This window comes from Anabrus simplex, chromosome 1, assembly GCF_040414725.1.
Source record: "Anabrus simplex isolate iqAnaSimp1 chromosome 1, ASM4041472v1, whole genome shotgun sequence".
NCBI lineage: Eukaryota > Metazoa > Arthropoda > Insecta > Orthoptera > Tettigoniidae > Anabrus > Anabrus simplex.
The window spans coordinates 585067249-585082710 of NC_090265.1; the positions used below are offsets into that span (position 1 = coordinate 585067249).

The following is a 15462-nucleotide window of genomic DNA, read 5'->3' on the forward strand; positions in this document are numbered from 1 at the left end:
GTGACAACTTGACAGACATTTGCCCTGAAGCGCTGGCCTTTTCCATTCTCCAGTTCCGAGAATGCGTGACGTCAGGGAAACTCCTGACGGACCGAAATACATCTTCGCAGCGCCTATGCTATTGTTTCTGGTTCGCCTTTCTCTTATTGTACGAAGCATATTTGGGGGACATCCTTATCTTCTGGTCGGTAAATTAATAGGCCCCCTTCCGGGAAGCAACTCTGGCCATTGTGACAGACTAATCCTCAAGGCTCCAAACAGTCGTCTTGCCAGTTCGTGTTTCCACACTCCCTTGGTCCCGAATCTTGTCAACCAATCCTCCCCATTACAATATGCGTAATATATTATCCTTCGGATATCAAATCATGATTAAATTACGAACTCTATCATCCGGGTACAGTATATGTATGCAGATGACATGGTTCTGGCCTGAAACAACAAAGAAGATTTCCAGAAAGGATTGGACAGCATTGCTGCCTGTGCAGATGATTATAAATTCAAAATCAACGATAAGAAAACAGTAGAAATGATCTTCAGAAAAGGGAGAAATTTAGCAGCAAACGATAAATTTTTCATAAAAATAATCCATTAGAAATAGTGAACACATTTAAATACTTAGGCATTACTCTTCAAACAACAATCAAATCTTTTAGAATCCATATAAAAGATAGATCAACAACAGGAATAAATGGTATTCATGATATACAAAAACAACAGCTCTCACTAGAAACTGCCATGAAGGATTTCTTATGCCAAAATTGTACCAGCCTAACATATGGCATCGAAATCATATGGCCCAAATTATCCCTCAATGCTCTTGCTACAGTGGAAAAAGTTAAAGCTCGGTTTTTGAAAGCTGTTTTATGCCTATCAAAATATACCCTTTCAAGACTCTCATACGAACTTACTGAAGAAACATTCTTCATAGAAGATTCAAGGGTAAGTCACGGTTTGCCTTCTACCGTGAACTACGAAAATATAATTAAAGACAGACAACGAAAAAGATCTGAACTATGGAGTGAATTTTATTCCACTGATGCTATGACGACCAATGATTGGAAGAAAGCTAACTTCAACCTCAGACATATTATAACAAGGTTTGCTACTCATGGGTTCCATTACAATATATGTACGAACAAGCAATTTCATGAACCCGGACAAACATGTGTGTATGAAACAAATGAAAGATGTAACCTCCAATGCGACAGGTATCATGCTATGTACTGTGTACTTAGAACAGAATCTTTGACAAAATTCTGTCATTCCATGTAAATTTTTGCACATTGTGGACATTATCTAATAATAATAATAATAATAATAATAATAATAATAATAATAATAATAATAATAATAATAATAATAAAAAATCAATATGAGTGAGTCCAAACAAGACCGACTATAATATATCAGACCTTAATACTACTATCGATTGCGAGGAAATGGCGCTTCGGTGGGCGAACGTTTGAGACATGTGGTTGGTTCGCGGCTGTGTTTACATTGCGTTAAAAGTTTTATTTTGATCAAGTAATTGAAGTATATATTTGGTGAAATAGTAATCTATAACGGTTTATTAGTATGGCGCATTGTTAGGAGTGTATATAATGGTATTTTAGTATATAATTGTGTATATATTGCTGTACTGTAACATTTCACGAAATGGGTCGTTCCTGCTGTGTTCCTGGTTGTAGATCGAACTGTACCGTTGCGGATATTTCAACTTTTAAATTCCCTAAAGACAGAGCCTAACGGGAGAAATGGATAAGGAATATTCATCGGGAAAATTTGGAAGTCAAAGACCAAACGGTTGTATGTGTGAAATATTTCGAACCGAAATTTGTGGTTAGGGAAGTTCTCTTTCAAACCGACAATTGTGAGCCTATTCGTATCCCTCGTAAAATTCCTAAATTAACTCCTGACGCAGTTCCTATAATCTTCCCAAACCAACTTTCTTACCGTACAATTAGACTCCGCAAAGGGAGGAGAAATCCAGAAGAACGATTACAAACAGTGATCGACATGAAGGAGAAGAATTTTGCTAAGTGGTTTGAGCAGGATTTAATACCATCTTTCGAAGACTTCAGAAGAATTCGCGGCAGCAAACAGGTGGTTCCGTTCACAGTAATTATGAGTGAAAATAGTGTTCGTTTTATTTAGATAGATGATAGTGGTAAATTTAACGATGTACTATCAATGAATGTGTGTTTCAAAGTATCGAGTTCCTTAAATGTAAAAGTATTTTATAAGAATCTGTGTGTGCCCACTGAGAAGTTTAAGTGGATACTGCAGTGTGAAGGAAACAGTGACCTGAAGTGTAATAGGTGGAGTAAGCAGGACAATTTGGTGAGTCATCTTTCAAATTACAGTGATAAACATGTTTCCACATCTGATAGAACTTCTGTCCTAGTGAACTTTTTAAACGAGGCCTTGGTTCTTGACAGTGATCTTGATGTAGTAAGACATATAATAATTAAATTTGCTCTAGAATAGTTGGAATTGCTGTAGCAAGTCATGTACAGTATTCGTCAGAGCTTCTTATATGGGCTGCGACAAGTTCTTACTCATATCCAGGAGCGTATCAGTCCATTCGAAAACTAACCTTATGACTCTACCTCATCATGTATATCTTCGTCAATTATTAGGGAGAATATGTCCAAAAGGCTGTGGTATAGGATTTTCTCAAAAATGTTTCCTAATAGAGAAGTCTAAACTTTTGAATAATGAGGATGAAGTTGTTTCAGTCATGATGGATGAAATTTATGTTAATGCCAAGCTGACATAAAAAACAGGAAAGATAATAGGGATTGCTGAAAATGGGTCTGAGTCTGAGGCAGCCACCACTATGCAGGTTGTTAAGTGTCCATTCTTACATTCGAAGTACAAGGATATCATAGGTCTCTTCCCAGTAAAAAACATGAATGCTGAGACACTACTGAAACTAACAGTAGATGTTCTCAAATCATGAATGAACTTAACTTTGATGAAGTGTGCTTATAGGTGGGCCGGCGTAAGTTTGCACATGACAGCTGCCCACAATGTTGGTCACACTGCAATGGCGCACGAAGCGATGTTGCCGCCAGAACAACAGCTGATTGCACGATACGTGAGTTTTTAAAAACATGGGAGAAACATTTTTAATGTCATCGCGATGATACACAATACAAATGAAATCGGCCGACAAAAATAGAACTTTCAACGCAACGATTATTCATCACACAAAATGATACGGGATAAATATACTACCAAGTTCTCATTATCGCGATGTTAGAAAATACGGAAGAAATCGGCCGACAATAATCTCACTTTAAATACGCCAATAAATGTTAGAATAATATACACCGGTGCTAACACAAAAGGTTTCAAATAAAATCTATAAGATTTACGAAAATTCAGAAACCTTATTTTCATACCTGATACCCTCCAGATCACTACCGTCGCCTTCGTTGTCATTGTCATCATCGTCTAGGCATATCATCGACTCCTGACAGTCACTGATGATTTTATGTATTGCCATTGCCGAGTTAATGAATGCAGCGACATGGCTAACTCTCTTCCTCCAGCAAGCCGCATCCATTCGAGCAATGCTCTCCCGGAACAGTCCTTCCACTTCAGTAACTGTGAAGGGCTTGTTATTAGTGCGTACGTAATATTTTACTTCACCCCATATCGTACCAACTCAATGAGGTTGAAGTGACAGTAGTACGGCAACAACCTAACAACCTGAAGTACGACCTGTTGCAGTTTTGTCGTATCTCACCTTCACTCCCGTGGTTTTTCTGTACATTATTCAGATTTCAATGAATGTTATTATATACCGGTACATCATTGGTACAACGAAAGTAACATAAGTTGTATCCCATTTATCTAATCTCCTTCTCTCAACACAAAATATGTGCACTAATTAGAAAGAAGGTTTAAACTGTATAATTTCTACAGTCAATCGTTCCAAGCACGATTTTTATAAAATTTGATTACCATATTTACATAATTTAGACCAACTTTGTTGTGTAAAGCAAGGAAATGTGTGATCACACGTCTTGATCACAGTGTGTTTTATAAGTACACGGCCAGAAAACAGCTGTTCAAAGACACATCCCTTACCGCCATTACATAGTTGAACATAACTAAGTGAACCACAAGATGTCGTGTCAATCGCAGGCTGCGATTCGCAGCCATTCTGCCACACCACCACAAAACCACTTCGTTCACGTACTATGGAGCCGATGCTGTTCCTTTTTAAGAAAGTTGTGTGAAAACTAACGCACATGATGTGAAACTCTGTATTATTATTATTTTAAGTTGTTAACTTAGTCCTCCGACGCCAGATATGTTGTGGCGAAAGACATAATTATGATCATTAGCTTTTTGCAAAGGGAAAATATTACATGTATCTTCTGCTGCTTTGATCTCTGTGATTTACATTTTCTCTGTGCGTCAAGTCGATATTAATTCCATCGACTACTTCGAGTATAATCGATTTTTGTGTTAAGTTTCATGAAGAGAGCGAATTACGATATTTGAAAACACTACTGATTGTGTCTGCCAAACGGTTGAATAGGCAAAAGCATATTTTTGTAGTTGCATGTATTTCTTACGAATCATTCGTGCATATTAGTTAGTAGAACGTTGTACTCTCCATAAAGTGAGCCAGACTTGAACTTCAGTTAAACTGAACACCAAGAGAATTGGAATGGTTTGTGGTATTTACGTATGGTTGTTCATTCTTCAGTTAAAATGTACGAATGACATTTCCGACAATTAGTCCAGTATATTTTTAGATTTTAGATTTCTAGATTTAAAAAATGGAAGACGTTGAAATGAAGGATGATAATTTTGTGCTTTTGATAACTGAAAACGATTTACCACGACTTGTGCCACTTGTGAAGGTAAGCAAGTATGTTTTATTTTGGTTGAAATAATCGATGAGTCTAGCTTTAAATATAGATAATTATCATATATTGGTAATTTGTTTTCAGAAAAATTTTGAACATGGTGACAAAAGCAAATTAGCCTTCAAGCTCTTACTGAGGCTTCAGCAAGCTGTTTCTGATACAAATACAGCGAAGATCACAAAAAGGAACATTGAGAATGTTGAAATGCTTACAGAATTGTGCAGCAGGAACATAGATTGTGAGAAAGTGAATCGGAGTGATTTTATTTGTTGCCTTCATCATATTTGTAAATTCTTCATATCTCAGGTAAAATAACCACAATATTACTAAATATTTTTTACTGCTTCTATTTTGACATGTTCACTGCATGCACTTTAGTATGTTGCTGAGCGAGAAGTTACAGTTCAGTCACCTTGTGCTTTGATGATAACAGTGCATAAGTGTTCTGTTGAACCATGAGGGGAATGTTGTAATATAGATTATGTTCATGCAATCCCAATATATAATGTAATGGTAGCTATAGATGACATGATGAAGAGAAAAAAATGGCAAAATGAGAACTGAGATTACGCATAATACTATTTTACTGAACAAGAATCTAGTTTAAATTCCCTGGATTATCCCCTGTTTGAATATGGGTTTAGTTTTCAATTTTTTTCATTCAACTATTGATAATTAAATTTATATTCACGTTTAGCATTAGTCCCTACAGGTGACACCGCTCCAGTCAAGATTCCCAATAGATGACATGATTCTTGGCCCAATAGATGGCATATTTTAAAACACAAACTCATTTAGGCCTAATCTAAATCAATGTTACAAGGAAGTACATTTCTAATAATGCTAGTCAAGGAAAACAGTTGCTAGTATTAAAAGAATGTAAAAAGTCAGTCTCAAAAGTAAAAATAAATCAATTAAATCAGACTTCAAAGTTAAAAAAGGCAATGGAATCGGTCTTCAAATTAAAAAAGAGCCAAGAGATCAGTCTTTGGAGTAAAAGTGCAATGGAATCAGTCTTCAAAGTTTTAAAAATTCAAGCCACACAAACAAGGACATCAAATGACTTAGGCCTAAAACATCAGTGTCACCCTGGGAACTCCCTTGGCTGCTGCCATCATAGAACTCTCATTTCTCATTTATTCTGTGGCATCAGCCATGGTCTCATGTAAATAGTTTAAAATCTTTTTTTAATTTTGAATGTAGGGATAAAATGAAAGAAATTGTAAAACAAATTGAGCCAATGCCTGACACCTTGAACACCAATGACTGACACCCCCTGTTTACTAGGCCTACTGGTTCTGGTAATCAAATTATAATGCAGTTAACATGGTTTACCATGTATGTTAAAGAATGACTCTTTTAACATAGCCAATTCCCTTGTAGAACAAAATCCCAATGCCTGACACTCCTGTCAACCATTGGGCCAATGGGGTTCACTAAGACTGTTGGATGACACCCATAATAACATATGCAATTTAAGATTAACCTTTCCAGCTAAAGCAAATTCCTTAATTTTCCTTAATAGTCTAGAATCCTGCAGCCCATTATACAGTAGGAAACTTCACCTTTCTACATAAAATATGAACTTCCAACTTATCCCTTAAGAAATGTGTCTAGAAAAAGGGAAATATTGAGTCATACATTCAAATGTCTTTCAAAGATCTGTTTCACATGAAAACACACACATCACTGATCATATGCATCAGTTCAGGTTTAAAGTAAGGATCTCCAATGTTGCCAGTACTTGCACTACCCCCTGGAGATGTGGAAATTCCTTAGTGTTATGACATTTAGACTGTCACCTATTGGTATTGCCAGGCAAAGGTGTCATCTAGTGGTACATTTACCTTATTTCACAACAATCCACTTATCAATGGAATTGATACTGTTTGACAACCCTGTGGTTGAGAATTATAGTGGGGAATAAATCAGGCTTAACCTTGGCAAGTAAAGGAAATAATTTCATGCATTGATTGTAGTCATTTCGGCAAAACTATAGAGTCCGCCCCACAATGTTAGTAATACGAGGCACCACTATGTGGCGCACGCAAAGTAACTATCCTCTGTTTAATACTTAGGTTTCCACTATTTGCTGAGGTGAGTAGAATAGCACTGCTGCCAACTGTTGGTTGTTGGTTTGATATGGTTCTATTTTTTTTTTTCTTGCCGTGCGGACAATATGTGCCACGGCGATAGAAAAGAGCCTCTCAAACGGAGTGTGCCCCCTATGGGGCCACTGTTCTCATGAGAGATTGTCCGGGATGTGCAAAGATAGGTTACAACTACTAAATTACCTTTTTTCCTTGCCGCGCGGACAGTATGTGCTATAGCAATAGAAAAGAGCCTCTCGAAGGGACTGTGGCCCACACTGTTCTCATGACATATTGGCCTGGACGTGCAAAAATACGTTAAAAAAGCTAATAAATGACCTTTTTTCCTTGCTGTAAGTCCCAAGATTAAAGGAGGAATTGAGAAAGTGTAAGGTTACCATCCTACTGCATGACACTTTCAAACTTCACAGGCCTCTTTAGTTTTTTTCCTTTTGCAGTGATTGGTAACATTGGCCAGTGTTCATGATCCTTGGCAGAAGCAATGGATAATGGAACCTGGACCATTACTTCAGGTTATAAAAGTAAATATACTTCTAGGGGAGGGTAGTTTGGACCCTGGCAGGCGTTATGAACACATCTCTCCTCCACAATCATTTCTAGGTAAGAATAGCAGCATTGAAACTAACATAATCCTTGCAGGGTGGTCTCTGTATTTCTACCGTCATTTCTGGTAGCCAAATTAGAAATTATTTGGTTGTGTGAATAACTTAAACAGTGCACAAAGCAGTTGGCCTATATATGAGTGGACATTTGATTTTACTATGCAGTATGACATTTTGTTAGCCTGCGTTTATTGCTTTACTTTTTTTTTTTTTTCTCTCTGGCAATTATCGTACCTGGTTGTGGGGTGCGCTACATGGATCTTCTGTTTCCACTTCCTACTACCTCTGGTTGCCCTGGATGGATATTCATGCTCTTGATTTATTTGTTGTCTGTTGATTCATTATTGCTCAGTTTGTCCCTTTGATCTTCTGTCGACAACCTCTTAGGTTGTAGCCCATCTGGACAATTGTCTGCTCGTGCCTAAACCATCAGAGATGGCTCTCGCCATTTTCTTGTGATTTGATGCAACTCCAAGCAGTTTGTTGATGCTGTCATTGGAAACGCTGATTCCCATTGTCCACCTCAGCTTCTTCATCTCCTTTATGCTAAGCCAGTGTTCATCTCTTTCATAGTCGGCCAACATTCGCAGCCATAGAGTGTGACAGGGTGGATGACAGTAAGTAGATTTTAGATGATCTTTCATCCTGCGGTTGGAAGTGACTCAGTTTGTTGTCACTTCATCCAGGCTGCATTAATTCTCATGTTGACTTCTGTGACAAGTCTGCCGTTGTCAGCTATCGTGGATCCGAGGTATTTAAAAATTTTCACTGGCAGCAGGTTGTTGCAGTTTACTTTGATGTTTCCCCATTTCCTGTGTGCCTGATGTACTGTTTTCTTGTTGAGACAGGTGTTATTTCTCTGTCTGAGCTCCATTCTTGAGTTGGCATTGTAGATCCAGCTGCAGTCAACATGACACCAACAGCATTGGGAAGAGTCGTCCGTGATAATGGCCGGTGCAGTTCGGCTCTTATGGTGTCTATCACTATGTTGAACGGGGACGGAGGTGGACTCTTTGTGTCCACCGACTATGATGGGAAAGTCTTTGGATGGTCCTGAAGTAGTTTGGACGTAGCTCCTCGGTTTTGCATAAAGCAGATGCACCCTCCTCCTCCTGCAGTGTTCAGTCTAAAGGTTGGTTTGTAGTGGCTTTCCATGAGCTCCGTTCTGAATCTGATCTCTTCATTTCCAAGTAACTAATATCAAGCTCGATAGCTGCAGCCACTTAAGTGCGGCGGGAGATAGTGGGTTCGAACCCCACTGTCGGCAACCTTGAAGAGAGTTTTCCGTGGTTTTCCATTTGCACACCAGGCAAATGCTGAGGCTGTACCTTAAGGCCATTGCTGCTTCCTTCCCTACTAGCCCTTTCTGGTCCCGTCATCAACATAAGACCTATCTGTGTCAGTGCAACCTAAAGCAACTTGTTGGAAACAAAAGTAATTAAGTCAACCTTTGTCCTGAATTGGTTGATATACGATAGTTGTGGTCTGCCACTGCTATTTCTTCCTTTCACATTGCCCCCCAGTACCATGTGTCAAAGTCTTCCATGTAACAGATCGAGTGGGTGCAAACCTGTCTGAAAAGGTACAGTCTCCTCTAATTTCTTATGAGGTCATGGCACCTTCTACCTCTTCATTCAAGAATTCCAGAAGTTTCGTTATGACTCTGCGATCTTCTCTCTCATTGAATCGTTTTTTCTGAAACAGCACATGTCAATAAATCTTAGTTTGGAGATATCCATCTAAAACGTACAGGAACAGTAAACAGTATACACGTTGTAAAAATACTGTTTTATAGGTAGAGGACATTGAAATCTGTTTTTATTGAAAAATAGAGGAATTAATATGGCAGTAGTTTAGGTTTGTCGGAAATTATATCCCCTTGACATGTGCTGTTTTACCAAAAAACATGGGCGACAAAAATTAATTTGTTACAAAATATCTTTATTTTCGCTGTTTTACAAAAGTGTTTGGTCAGTATTCATTCTAGTCATCAACGGACACATTATCTTTGGTAACTGGCCAATTAATAATCCCATTGTAGAAATCAAGATTCTCTTCTGGAATATCCTGTATTTTCTTCTCCTGAATAGGCGGTCTTTCTCCTGGATATGCTAACTTTGCAGGGAACGTTATGACACTCATTGAATTCCTGATACCTAGATTGAACGTATGTACCACTAGACCGTCAATGAAATCTCGAGCTTGAACAGTATTCGGCATTTCACTTGTGTATGTGAAGTGACTGAAGAACGTTATCTGGAACGATTGTTTTTGGTCTCGTGGAAGTCTGCGATTCATTGATTCCACAGATAGGCAATTTTTTTAAAAAGAATGAAGGCCACCAATATTTGAAGTCAATAATATCTTTGGATTCAACCATTTTAACTGTAAACTTTCTTTGACTTGTGGACAGTACAATCATCTCTGTATAATCTTTGGGAACGTAAATTCTGTCATTTTTCCTTACCACTCTTTTTACTGCAGCAAAATGCCTGTCATTGGGTAATACGATTCTTGTCTCCATATCGTGAAACTAGGATCCGTTTTGTCTCCTCGTATGCATTGCCAGTTATTGGTATTCCATCAACCAAATCCTTAGGTTCGTCCTCTAGGTACCTGTGGAGGAAGACATGTTTGTCGTTACTAGAGATTGAGGGGTAGCTGTCTACTGATGACTGGAACTGCTCCCAGAAGCGGGACCACTTCTCTAAGTCTCCAGAAAATGGCTCTAATCTGATGACAGGGAGTTTCACGGTATGCGTAAAGGGTTGTGGTGATGGTACTACTGGAGTGAGGTTCAAACTGGTGACCGATAAGGAGAGTGCATTTTGCTTTAAAATTGCTCTCTCGGCTGTGTCAATATACTCTTTGCTCTCTTTGCACTTAGCGGCATCAGTTTCCTATTCATCGGATAAAATGGTAATAGGAGAGTCCAGGGTGATGAGATAATCCAGTGTATCTTGAAATCTTATGCTATCGTATTCGTAGTCAGTCACTGTGTCCACAGTAACCTTGTTAACTGTAGTGCTAAGTTTAGTTAGCAGTGTCCTCTGTCATCCTTTTCCTTTTCAAATTCCTGAGTTGTAAATCAGGCTTGTCTTCTTCCATGGTGTGCTGGTCAGCTGGAATATTTTAAGCAGTAAATAAAAGGGCCGGCTGGCTGTAATCCCTTTCACTATGTGCTCTCTAGAAGAAGAGGGTAGTTGTCCTGAGAGGGATGAAGCAACAGTGAAGGCTAGCAGCAGTAGTACGCTTAGTAACTGTTAGATGAAGACTGTTGACTGAGATTACAGTACAGTGAATAGGTGACAGCTGGCGCTAAATCTGCAACATTCATCTTTGGCGCTAGTGTCGCGATGTAAATCGGCATGCTTGTTAGTACATCTCACTTCTACTAGATATCGCTGGCATCATGCTTTCGTTAATATAAAATAAAAGTTTTGTCTTGTGATGTATTATCTTTAAGTATTACCGATTTCTCTATTATATTTGCAATCTTGCATTATTTCCAATTAATTTGTAAAGTATATGTCCCAAATGTAAGTCTATGTGACTTAGCTTTGTAATGTGTTCGTGGAGTCTGGAGTGGCTGGTTACAAATTCGTAGTTTCAACACTTCCCTCGCTGCGAGGTCATTCAAATTCCTGGAGGTTGTCGTCCGTCTTCTCACACAACCGTATCGCGTATTGTAACAGTCACTCTCGGGTTTTGGTACCAAAATATTAGGGGGATAAAACACTACACACCAAGTACACCTTCAATACACTTTCGTTATTCACTCAACTCTCGATACATACAATCACTACAGATATGTCTGTACGTGAATAGTTCTTAAACTCCCAGTAGATGGCGAGGCACTGTCTATTCACAATCCTCAACAGGGATCACTGTAAGTACCTGTAGTAGGTGCTAATAAGGAAAGATCTTCATTGGGGTAATCATATAAATAAAGGGTACAGATCTATGCACATGGTTATGAGGATGTTTAGGGGTTGTAGTAAGGATGTACAGGAGTGGGCATACAAGTCTCTGGTAAGACCCCAAATAGAGTATGGTTCCAGTGTATGGGGCCTTCACCAGGATTACTTGATTCAAGAACTGGAAAAAATCCAAAGAAAATCAGCTCAATTTGTTCTGGGTGATTTCCGACAACAGTAGCTTTACAAAAATGTTGCAAAGTTTGGGCTGGGAGGACTTGGGAGAAAGATGAGCTGCTTGACTAAGTGGTATGTTGATTCCCATAGGGAACCTGAAATATTTGTCCCGAATGAGTAAATTTATAATACCAATATAAATGGTCCGTTATTGGACATTATAAAATTTCCAGCTAACTCATTCCTGGTTGCCAGTGTTTTGCAACAGTGTGCTAAGTTTGGCTCATCATTTGGTAAATAGCACACCCACCAAGACTCATGGCTAGTGCACACCGTGGAGGCCACTGTGTAGGTTACTTGAAGCCACCGGCAGTGCCAATGCTCTATGAGAGACTTTCTCATTACCAACATCTATATCATCTGATGGTCAGGCAGGCATCAATTTTTGTTTCTTAGTGGTATGTTCCGAGATGGCGTGGAATGACATTAGTAGACGAATAAGTTTGAATGGCATCTTCAAAAGTAGGAAATATCACAATATGAAGATACAGTTGGAATTCAAGAGGACAAATTGGGGCAAATATTTGTTTATAGGAAGGGGAGTTGGGTATTGGAATAACTTACCAAGGGAGATGTTCAATAAATTTCAGTTTCTTTGAAATCATTCAAGGAAAGTCTAGGAAAACAACAGATAGGGAATCTGCCACTTGGGCGACTGCCCTAAATGCAGATCAGTAGCAATTGATTTTTTTTCTAGATGAGTCCATGTCTTGGCTCATTTCATCTAAACCAGGGCCAGGACGAATAGAAATGAATAGTGTGACGACTCCCTCTGAATCACATGTTAACAGACACGGTGTGCATGTTCTCCGCCACCTGCAGCGCTGCTGTCGATAAAAGGGCCAAGTACGCGCGCTTTTCGTCGGCTTACTGTGGAAGTGTGCAAACAGTTTGTGGTCTTTTTCAGTAGTTTTATGCATTCTCCAGTTGTATAAGTGCAAAATAGCTGGCATTAACTTTTCATGAACTGAAAAGTGAAAAAGATTATGCATTTGAGAAGTAGGACGTATACTTTGACATATGCTTCAATTTACTACCGCATGTGAATATGCCTACAACTTGCAATGTCCCGGGTTGTAATTCGGGTTACAATAAACATTCGAATGATAAGCGTCATTTTGTTTCACCCCCAAAAGATCCCACTCTGTTCTCAAAGTGGTCGAAGGCTACCCCACGTAAACATCTGCCTTAAAGTGATAGTACCCTTAACATAATTTTTCAGTCAGATTAGAGCCATAGCAAAAGCTGGTTGTCAAAGAGAATGCCAAAATCACAAGTACAGCTCAGGAAAAATATTACAGCACGCTTACCTTTGATCAGCCACAATTTTTTTTTCCTAGTCGCTTTACGTCGCACCGACACAGATAGGTATTATAGCAACGATAGGATAGGAAAGGCCTAGGAGTTGGAAGGAAGCGGCCATGGCCTTAATTAAGGTACAGCCCCAGAATTTGCCTGGTGTGAAAATGGGAAACCACGGAAAACCATCTTCAGGGCTGCCGACAGTGGAATTCGAACCCACTATCTCCCAGATGCAAGCTCATAGCCGCGTGCCCCTAACCGCACGGCCAACTAGCTCGGTCCACCATTATCAAGTTGGGAAGATGAACAAATAGCTCGTTTCACCAGTTCAAAAATTAATGTCATTCATCAGTTCTGTAGGTATATTGTTAAACATGCAAGCGAAGTAATAGGCTGTACAGCATGTATTGGTTCTATGCAAAAAAATACAGAGGGCCTAACAAGTCTAGAAGAATATTTTAACGCATCCAACTATCTTATTTATCCAACGAGTAAATTATTATTGATGTTTTCTCATGTAGAGGAAGTTGTGAGAAATATTAGTGTACAAGAAGCATATGGGGTGAAGTATATCACAAATGCCTGGATAGTTTACCTTCAGTTACTGTTTCTTATACACTTGGGTGCTGTAGTGAACATGCTCAGGACTTGGTACCAAAATTAATTTTTCATTACATACGATGCCGATTTTATTTCCGAACAAAAGTACGGAATGAAATGCAAGCTCGTACGACCGCAAAACATACCCGGAAAATATCCAAGGTGTCCAGTTAACTGATTGATGGGGTGGAGTGCTGAGCATGTTAATATATAATTTAACTTAAGTAGTTATGTAGGAATTACATATGTATGCCATACCGCTACGTTACATCATGTGGTTGCCTGCAGAGTTTTAATGTGTTTATATTACGCAGCATGTACACGAACAGTCGAACATGTGTTTTTTAAAGGTTATAGCTGATAATTGCAACTGAGTTTGATTTTGTAGTGAATTAATGAAATAGCTCTATACACACACATACCCGTTTGACATATTCGTTAAGACACTGACGAACCAATTTCAGAAGTAATGTCATTAAATCATTACTAAATGTAAAATATTTCCTGCGAATTTGTCACATAGTACTTTCAAAATAAGGAACACTATAATCTTAATTTGCACGAAACACAGATCACACATAAACACAGTCATCGGTCAGTAAAGAGATTGCACATTCCTGAAACATAACAATAATAAACAGACGGTTTTAAATAATTTATTTAAACCATAAATTCCGAATTAAGTCACATCAGATCTCATTTAAAATCACATGTTCAGGGACAGCTGATCCCTGTTTACCTACACCAGCGCCGCGTAGTGTAGGAACATATCAAACAGCAGAAGTCGTCACACTATGTACTTCTATTCATCCTGCCAGGGCCTCTCAAACGCCCAAAATCTCACGCGTGCAAATCGAGTAACAGAGACTGCGCACTGTGCATCGGTCCAACTCGGCTTGTGCAGTGTGCTGGTAGCGACAAGCGTTCGGTGGTAGCCTGCTTGTTTATCAGTGAAATAGATAAGCGCAAGGCAACGACATAATAATCAAGCAACCTGTTTTGAGGAAAGCAAAGACTTCCAAAAGTCCATTTCAATTGAACTGGGAACTTTCATATTTTTTTCCCAGTCGTGACGATAAAGCCAAATGCTTAATCCGTAGGACAATAATTATGTGATAAGTTAATCAAAAAGATCTATTTTCCAATACAAAGGCTTTGCTCAAATTCTATGAGAATTTGCCGAAGGAGGATTTTCCTAAGTTGCATCGAAGCAGCTAAGATTATTTCTATGTTTGGTTCCACATGCATGTGTGAAAGATATTTTTTTTCCTATTTTGAGTTGTACGAAAACTAGATTGCATGCGAGTAGGCCTATTTCTGATTGTAATTTAAAGAAGGCTCTCAGAATTGCTGTCAGCCAGTCCCTTGTTCCAGGCATAACTGGTATCATTGCAAAGATAAAAGAAAAGAGCTAGAGAAGATAAATTGTCTGCACAAACCAAATTGAAAGAAGAGTGTTTTGACACCGGTAGATTGTCCCATACAACAGTGTCACCGCTCACTGCACATAAACATTTCGCAGTGAGGGGAGAATCAGTGGGGAAGGTGAAGGCGAAGACAGGCCGAACGGGTGAGACGGGTGTAGGGGAAGTGGTGTGGTGGTTTTTGCACTCTGGTCAACCTAGTGAAGTCGTCTCGTGCACCTTGCACCGTTCAGTGCATGAGTGCATGCACTCTGAGAGGCCCTGTTCTAAACTTTGACCATCTCTGGTTTCCTCGTAGCAGGATCCATAGCAGCAGAATGGTATAAGGAGAAATTAGGATTACTATTTTGTTATCCTTTGGCTTGTATGACACCAATGCT

General features: G+C 39.0%; 1 protein-coding gene across 1 annotated transcript in view; it reads left to right on the forward strand.

Annotated features, from left to right (window-relative positions):
- The first annotated feature begins 4546 nt into the window (after positions 1–4546).
- The window catches only part of LOC136870482 (uncharacterized), a 251138-nt gene continuing 240222 nt past the window's right edge, over positions 4547–15462 (forward strand). Inside the window, exons 1-2 of the mRNA XM_068227133.1 lie at positions 4547–4883; positions 4974–5195. Of these exons, the coding sequence (XP_068083234.1) occupies positions 4800–4883; positions 4974–5195 (306 nt within the window). The 5' untranslated portion in view covers positions 4547–4799. The remainder of the gene's footprint in view (positions 4884–4973; positions 5196–15462) is intronic.